The sequence below is a fragment of the Helianthus annuus genome, chromosome 3 (assembly GCF_002127325.2).
Source record: "Helianthus annuus cultivar XRQ/B chromosome 3, HanXRQr2.0-SUNRISE, whole genome shotgun sequence".
Lineage (NCBI taxonomy): Eukaryota > Viridiplantae > Streptophyta > Magnoliopsida > Asterales > Asteraceae > Helianthus > Helianthus annuus.
The window spans coordinates 18,617,724-18,626,796 of record NC_035435.2 but is presented as its reverse complement, the minus strand read 5'-3'; the positions used below and the strand labels follow the sequence as shown (position 1 = coordinate 18,626,796).

General features: G+C 39.4%; 1 protein-coding gene and 1 long non-coding RNA gene across 2 annotated transcripts; one reads left to right on the top strand and one right to left on the bottom strand.

Moving 5' to 3' along the window:
- Positions 1–579: 579 nt before the first annotated feature.
- On the bottom strand, positions 580–1,638 carry LOC110931273. The gene has a single exon (XM_022174674.1). It carries the CDS (start codon positions 1,636–1,638, stop codon positions 580–582), a length of 1,059 nt encoding a protein of 352 aa, XP_022030366.1.
- Positions 1,639–4,139: 2,501 nt separating this feature from the next.
- Positions 4,140–8,679, top strand: LOC110928725. The gene is made up of 3 exons (XR_002586612.2): positions 4,140–5,442; positions 6,751–6,836; positions 7,831–8,679. It is a non-coding gene; the product is annotated as an uncharacterized LOC110928725 (long non-coding RNA).
- Positions 8,680–9,073: the final 394 nt, after the last annotated feature.

The following is a 9,073-nucleotide window of genomic DNA, read 5'->3' as shown; positions in this document are numbered from 1 at the left end:
ACACCTTCAAGCTTTGGGAAGCTTTGTTGAGTATTTACTACGTAAGCTAAGTATGCTCTACTCCCATTGAGCACGTACTTAGTGGCTTGAACGAGAGTACATAGCTTCGCTTCCATCTTTCTTTCGCCTTGTACATTTAATCGTCTTCCACTTGAAGTCTGGAGAAGTATAGATTTGGTTTCACATTTTATCTCTGCATGGTTTTGAGACATCCAATCCATACCCACTATTACTTTGAATTCCCCCAAGATCATGGGGATAAGATCAATAGCAAACTCCTCATCCTCAATGGTCAATTTGCAATTTTTACATATTTCGTGCAACAAGTAACTTTTACTATCTGCTATCTCTACTTCTAAGGGCATCGACATTCGTTCAATCTTAAAGGATGGATGTTGAGCAATTTCACTAGAGATAAACGACATGGTAGCTCCGGTGTCAAACAAAACGTAAACCGGTATAGAATTTATTAGAAAAAATACCTGAGACCACATTTGGCTGGGACTTGGCTTCTTCAGACGTGATCTGAAACATTCTCCCTTTTGCCCTAGAACCCTCTTGCTTCTTATCTTCTTTCTTTCACCCTTGTTGAAGCTTTGGACATTCCGACTTGATATGCCCTTTTTCGAAACAGTTGAAACAAGTCTTTGGGTTGTCCGGGCATTGATAGGACGAATGCCCCTCCTTACCGCATTTAAAGCACCCCTTCTTACCTAGCAAACATTCTCCGGTATGGAGCTTTCCACACGTCTTGCATGGTGTAATCCCACCTTTCGACTTACCCTTTCTTCCTTGATCCTGAAACTTCCCTTTTTTGGATGGACTAAAACTTGCACCTTTTTCACTCGGCCTCTTTTCACCTCGTTCTTCTTGCCTTTTAATTTCGATCTCTCTATCCCGCGCTAAATCAATGAGCTCTTCAAGAGTTTCACATTTTGAGGGAGTGATGAACTCTCTAACTTCTGCCTTTAACACGCCATAAAAACGACTTATCTTCATCCTCTCGGTTGTTACCAATTCTCCACAGAACTTCATCTTATCCATAAAATTGTTTGCTATTTCATTCACTGATTCGTTTTTCTGCCGGAGGCGTAAGAAATCCTCCTGAATCTTGTCGATAGCCGACTGAGGACAATGATATCTCATGAAGGGCCCCTTAAACTCCTGCCAAGTCATAACTTGCAGTCTGTCTTCGCCTACCTCCTTGCTGTGAGCATCCCACCAATCCTTCGCCTGATGGGTTAGTAAACCGGTAGCGAACATCACTTGATCCTCCTTATCACACCGACTTCGTATAAAGACCGCCTCTATGTTCGAGATCCATCTTTGACATTCAACAGGATCTATTTTACCGTCATACGTCGTCGGATGGCATGCCATAAAATCCTTATAAGTGCACCTTCGTTCCTTACCTCTACTCTTGGATCCTTCGATTAATTCCTTCAACTCTTCGAACTTACTAGTCATCATAGCATCCACAACCCCCAGAACTCGGCTTTCTACTTCTTGAGCCAACCGTGGAAGATTGGCTTGTATAACCCCTTCCGCTACTTCTGTAACTCTGTTCTCGAATGCTTCTTGTCTAACCACATCATTGTTATCATCATTATCATCGTTAATATTTCTTGCATCAGCCATCTACACAATGTTAATATTTCGTTTAATACAATTTAATCATTCAGCATATCTTTAATCATTAATCATCATTCATTTAATCCATTTCATCTCATTTGCTTCGTTTCTTTTGATTCTTACGAATCCATTCTCGTTGTGTTCGCTAATAGTGATTACACACACTTGTTAAACCTTATATGGACACAACGTAGCCAAGAAATAAGCTTTCGAACAAACCGGTAACACCAAACATGAAAAACAAACAATTCAGCGTTTCGGCATTGGGTAAGCCGTCGGCGACGGCTATGTGCCCGTCGGCGACGGGTTCGTATAATGGTCGTCGGACAAAATCACCCGTCGGCAGGGTGTTAAGGCGTCGGGTGAAGGCATAGCGTCGGCGACGGGTATCTGGCCGTCGGCGACGGCCAGCCGTTTGCTTATCCGCTGCAGCTCCGTTTCTTGGCTGTTCCGTCTGTTTTCCGGGTCTGTTTTCAGCTTCCCGGGTCCCGGTATTTCTCATTTAACCCATCTTAACATTTCTCAACATAATAAACCTCAATTCTTTAACCGTAGCGCATAATACATGAACATATTAAACAAACATTTTAAAAAAAAAAATTTACCTCCTTGGCGATCTTGGAGCGAGCACATTTGCACGAGCCATTGGTTTGAGTTCGGACACTAAGACTCTTGCCAAATCTCTCAAACCTTGGCTCTGATACCAACTTGTTAGGACCGCTTTTTCCAAAATAATAGTTTACTTATATAAACAAGATTTTTCGGACAATTAAAATACCACTTTAACACTTAAAGAAATTTTTACAAAAATTGGGCATGACCCGTTTGCAAAACGGACATACCCCCTGTTTTGACATAACATACAACGTTTACAAACGACCCATTTTACATAAAACCATTCCAACGAAAATAACTAATTTTCAAACCTAAAACAATTCAACAAGGTTTAACCAAGTAACAAAACAAGAACCCAAAAGCATGCATATAAGTTGCGGAAGCGCTTGGTATTATAAGGCTTGAACATGTGCTCGTTCCATATCTCCATATCGCCTATAGAGGTGCTTTACCTACATTGACATCCACAATTTAAAAAGTTAGTGATCGCCATAGAAAATCATAACCTTACGTTCTAGCTTTTTCCATATAAAACCTTCTTACTCTTAAGCATACAACAACCCAATAATTGGGTTAGGCATAACCACTCTCGTAGAGAGTTTGACATACACATTCGACCCGTGTAATTGGGTTTAGCATAAACACTCTCGTAGAGAGTTAAGCATACCGTTCGACCCATAGAATTGGGTTTAGCATAGACACTCTCGTAGAGAGTTAGGCATACACATTCAACCCGTGAAATTGGGTTTAGCATAAACACTCTCGTAGAGAGTTAAGCATACACCTTCAACCCGTGAAATTGGGTTTAGCATAACTCAACATTACTTTCGTTAACATACCCAAATCCACAAGGGATTTGTCACTTACTTACTACATTGTCACGTTCGTTATACAAGGATAGCTTTACATTAAATTTAATATAAATGGGAAATATAATAAAGATTCGTATAAAACGAAACATACCTCGATCTTGCACTCCTTCCGTTTTCTTGGCGCTTGTACCTTCTTCCTTTATGCCTACATTAGAACATTCGTTCACTTCATTTAGTTTGTGGTTTCATTATACTATTTCCACATAAATTCTTCTTTTAGGCATTTCATCGAACACTTGGTAAGCATCATACATAAGGCACAAGGTACAAGTTTACTAAGCATGTTCCTACTAGCTCATCACAACACAAGAATCATCTTCCTCTAAATTCATATAATTTCCATCCTAAAATCAGTTTATCTAGCATTCGAGCATCACAACAATTTCACATATCAAATAACACATGATCATAATTCTCATGAATTTCCTATTAGTAACATAATCTTTACAAAGTGGGTTTTCACTACACTTTTCATAGAACATAATTTCAAGCATGATTCCTGTTCTAAAAAGCAATCTTAACTCAGATTTATTACATTGGTTACAAGGAATCGAGATTTGGTCTAACCCTCATTCTAAAAATCATAGATTCAGAAAATCAAGCTTACCACTTACGAAATTGAGGTTAGTTATTCAGATTTATGGACTCATGCACTAGATTATCTTGAGAATTTAGATCCAATTGCTTGTTTTTGCTTGAGCTAGGGTTTCCCCCTTCTCTCTGCTTGTTCGATCGATCCCCCACCAACACCAGTGTGTTGGTTTTTGTTATATTATTATTATTATTAAAACTTTGTCACAATCACAACTTTAGTCCCTAGGGTTATAAGTGTGGATAGTTATCACACTAGTTTTCTTTCTAGTTAACAAATACCAAAATCTTTTGACTTGGTTAATTATTACAATTTATACGCCTTTAATAAAATAAGTAAATGAATAGCATATTTTGGGGTGTTACATACTTTCTGACATGGTATTGTTTACTCTAAACTTTTCTGGCCAAACTCACTCTAGACCTCAGGTGTGTGAATATATTATAAAAAAAAGAGAGAGAAAGGGAACCATGCCTAAAATACTTGGTACACTACCATAACCCTCAAAGTATGAGAACACTTCAACTCTCAATCTCACTCATCTCTCCTGGCCAAAACACACCAACCCTCTCATCTTTTTCCAATCTCTACACACACACAGAGAGATTAAAATTGCTCTCATTCATCTCCTTCAAAACAAATCCCACATACACACCCTCAAATACCTGTGTCCCTCCTCTCGACACTAATTGCAGACATGAAGAAAAGGCCAAACACTCTCACATCAGCTCCCTCTTCCTCTCGACAGTCGGCGGTGGATAAAGACACGCCGCCGCTCACGGCGGCGGCAGTGGTGACTCTGAACAACGAGAACAATCCCCTTCCTCCTCCTCCTGTTAGCCACACATCTGAACTCCCTCATTTCGACCGGTGTAATGGCCGACCACCACCACCACCACCGTCTGGTGGTGGTGCGATGTTGAAGCGAAAAGATGAGAGAGAGAGAGCGACGGAGATAGGGAGCGGCACCGCCGCTCACGGCAGCGACAGTGGAGACGAGCGACGGCGGCGGGTGCTTGTTCGACGCGTCTTTCCGGCAAACAACCGCGGAACCACCCCCCAACCTAAATCGAGGTTTCCGAACATGATTCAGGCTTCCAATGTCCATTATGAGCAACCTGGGTAGCATATTGAAGTCCGACAGCCCGATTTTGCTTGAAGCTTCTCCGGTAAGTGACGTTCTCTTCATACTAGAGAAGGTTCGTGATTTTTGTGCTGATTTATTTTCTTTTTTTGGGAATCATGGCGTCTGTGGGGGTACGACTCCACTGCCAGTGGCTTCTGACCGGTGTCGACGGCGGAGGTGGTGGTTAGATCCAGCTGGTTTTGTTTTGCTTCGGGTCGGATATGTTCAAGTCAAGTTTTGGGGTTTTAGATACGGCTCAGTCAGATTCGGGTTCATGTTCGGTTTGGATTTTAGTTCAAGCGGGTCAGATTGGTTACGGGATTCAGGTCAACGAAAGTCAACTGGTCAGTCGTGGTTCGAATCAGATTCCAGTTCGGGTTCGGTTCAACGAGTCAGATCTTGGTTTGCTTCAACAGGCTCGGTTCGATGATCAGGTTCATGACTCGGTCAGCGGGTCAAAGAAGTCAACAGAATGGTTCGGGTTCGCGACTCGGTCAACCCGAGTGAACTCGGTCAAACCTGGTCAGCTCAGTGAGTCAACCAGGTCAACCCGGTTGGCTCGGTCAACTCAGTCAACCTTTTCAGCGAAACGACACGAAGATTCGGTAAAATTTAATCGACGCGAAATTCCTAATTTTATAGTTACATATTTCATATTTCGATACGCGACCGAGCTTGAACCGATTCGATTAGATACTAGTTTATGTTTTGATATCTGACGGGAAATTTTATACTTATATTGGTTCCGTTGAATTGGTGATTGAGTTTGATTATATCGACACTTTGGATGTCGAGGTTATCCTAAAAACAGAGGAAACTCTGTCCGTTTTTCGTTAGAAACCCGATAAACGATACGTGTTATATTTAAATAACGACGTCTAACGAGAATTCGAGTATTGTATAATATAACTATATGTATATTTATTTTGACGACGTTACAAGATTTCGAAACCGATACTTCTTTAAAATAAATACAACACTATAATTTTCAGACATCGATATTTTCGATACTTAATTAAAAATAAACATAATTAATGTTTAATTCGAGCATCGATATTTCGGAATGTTTTTACAAACAAATATAATGTTTATATTTATTTCAAACGTCGGAATTCGGGATTCACTTTTCAAACGTTTAATATTTGAAAATTATATAATATAAATAGGCAAATTGGATTTAAATAATCCCAACTCACTGTTATTGGCCAATAATAATCCCAACTCATTTAATCACAAATAATAATCCAAACTATTCACTTTTGTTTGTAAAATACTCCCAATTAAAAAAACACTAACTAGGTTTAAAAACTGCTGACATGGCAGGTGATGTGGCATGCCATGTCAGCAAATTTGCTGACGTGGCAGTTGATGTGTCATTTTTTGATGACGTGGCAGGTGACGTGGCTGTCTACGTGGCATTTTTGATGACGTGGCAACTGATGTGGCAGGTGACGTGGCATGCCACATCATCAATTTTTAACCTAGTAGTGTTTTTTTAACTGGGAGTATTTTACAAACAAAAGTGAATAGTTCGGATTATTATTGGTGATTAAATGAGTTGGGATTATTATTGGCCAATAACAGTGAGTTGGGATTATTTAAATCCAATTTGCCATATAAATATGATTATTTATATTTCTTTCCATCGCCTAGAATCCGAATTCTCATAAAGTGAATATATTTGTCTATATTCGTGTCAAACATCAAGTTCCGATATGTATATCTATTTATTTATTTCCATCCAATGAAAACTACAACAGTATGTTACCGTTTCATATACGGCATTTCGAATACGTACCATTATGCATCTACACCTTCCTTCGTAGAGTCGTTTTGTTAACGACTCGGTAGAGCTCGGACACGTAGTTTAGCTACGTTGTTTCGTTTAGACACTCATAAGTATTCTTTCGTAGGGATGTAGTTGCACGCTAGCTAAATACGCGTTCTTGGAACAACACTACGGAATCACGCTAAGCTAGCATTGCACAGGAATGTTAAGGTGAGTTCATAACCCCCACTTTTTACTGTTTTATATTTTTATAAATGTTTTCGGGGGTGGAAAGACATGCAAGTTTTTACAAAAGCAAACACTATTTTGATGAACGAAAACACATATTTATAAACCATGTTGCAAATGAATTTCAACGAACTCGAAAGGTTTACGAAAGGTTTATACTAAACATACCGGTTTTACAAAACGTGCATGATTTTCATGACTAGTGACAAGAATGTCCTAGTTACTACAACGGAACTGGGTTGGCCTGCATACGAAAAACGAGACAACTCAGGGAGATCATATCCCCCTTTTCTTCCAACGTTTCGGTTTACAACTTTAGGGGGAAATACATGTCAAACTTAGGTATGATTAAGTTATGGAATGAACTCTTAGATCATGTGAGCATAGGCTGTAACTGAGGTGCCATTAATCCTTTTGAGGACCAAGGAACAAAGGTTAGATCTAATGGGTACGGGCGAGCCCCACCCACGGTCCATGGGTGACCACTTAGAGTGCTGTTGTGTCCAGCGTCGAGAGTTCGACACTTAAATTGCCTACGCGGGTTGAGTACCTCCTATGTCGTCGCATATATTAATGTCCTCGCGAAACATTAATGATCAACATGTTCATAGACGCTTTACATACCAACTTACAACACTATAACTTTCAAATGTTTTTAATATTCATTTGACGCAAACTCGTAATACATTTATTTACAAACTTTGATAATGTTTTCAACTTATGTACAAGTAAGAGGACGTGTTGGTCCTGCTTACAAATACTCTTTTGGGCTCAGCCCATTCTCTCTCGTGCAATGCACGAATACTCTTGTGGGCTAGACCCACAGTTTTCATATAACATGCCAAGAAACTGATTTTACTAAATTTTCTCTACAGCTTTTAAACCGGTAAACAAAAAGATTTGTTTAAAATCTTTTTCAAAACAAACTATGAACTCGCTCAACTTTCTGTTGACTTTTTCGCATGTTCTTTCTCAGGTTACATTTTTGAAACTATGGAACGGTTGGAATAGGAGAACCTTTGGGAATTCGAGTAATTAGCAGGCGTTATATTTCTAGAAGTCTTAGCTTATTTCCTTCCGCTGTGCAATGAAGATACCGGTCCAGTCACGCCAACTCTGATATTTCGGGGTGTGACACACTGCCACCGCCTCGACCGCCTGTTTGACTGACCCGTCCATTGTTTGGAGCCCTTACCTGTCCATTCCTACGTCCACCGACTCTTTGACCATCAGACACTTGACCCCATTGGAAAGATTGCTCTTGCGAATCCATTTAATACCAACACCATATGAATGAGAAATTAAATTAGCATATAAACTATTACTCTATGCATATACAAAAAAACACCCTTAGTACATTAGCAGTTCTGCGCACCCTTAGGCTCATAAGTCTCAATCTGATAGTGTCAGTTAGATCGAGTATACAAGCACCCAAAATAACTTTAGATTGAAAGATTATGTACCTGGTTGATGATGGAAAAACACTGGAGAACAGGAACAATCTTCAGTCAGTGAAAAAAAGGGAGTTGCAGGTAGGGAGAGAGGAGGATGACAGGGGTTTATTTTTCATTATTTTGAACGGCAAACGTAGGGGCTAGGGTATATGATCAATTGCAAAAGCAACAGCAAATGGTTAATACTAGTAAATGATACGATACGCAAGGAAGAAGGGCGTGAGATTTTTTTGTAGATTTCCAAGAAAGATCTTTAATAGTGTAGTTTACTAGTTTTAGAAAAAAAATAGAATGAATTACAGAAATTGTACCTTATGTTTGACCCCTATTTCAGTCGGTGTACCTCGTCTTCTAAAATGATGTTTTTTGTACCTTAGGTTTCAAAATCTTGCACCGTTTGTACTTTTTGGCTAACGGGGTTAGTTTTCTTGGTTAAGTTTGATCATGTGAGATGCATATGGGGGTATTATGGTCATTTTACTTGTTAAATTAAAAAATCATTTTAATAATTAAAATTAAAAGCTATATTATATTATATACCCCACCCAAGTGGGTTTGTTCGAAATCCCGTAACCTGCTGTTGCTGGGTTTATATTTCAGCTTGATTTTAACTTCAATATATATATAATAAAAACCATAAACTAACACAACCCAGCTGATAGATCAGCTGGTTTGGGCGCTTGAATTGTTTCGGGTGTGCGCGGGTTCGAGTCCCTCTGCAGCCTGTTCGATTGGGATTAAAAGCTTTTTAATTTCTATTAATTA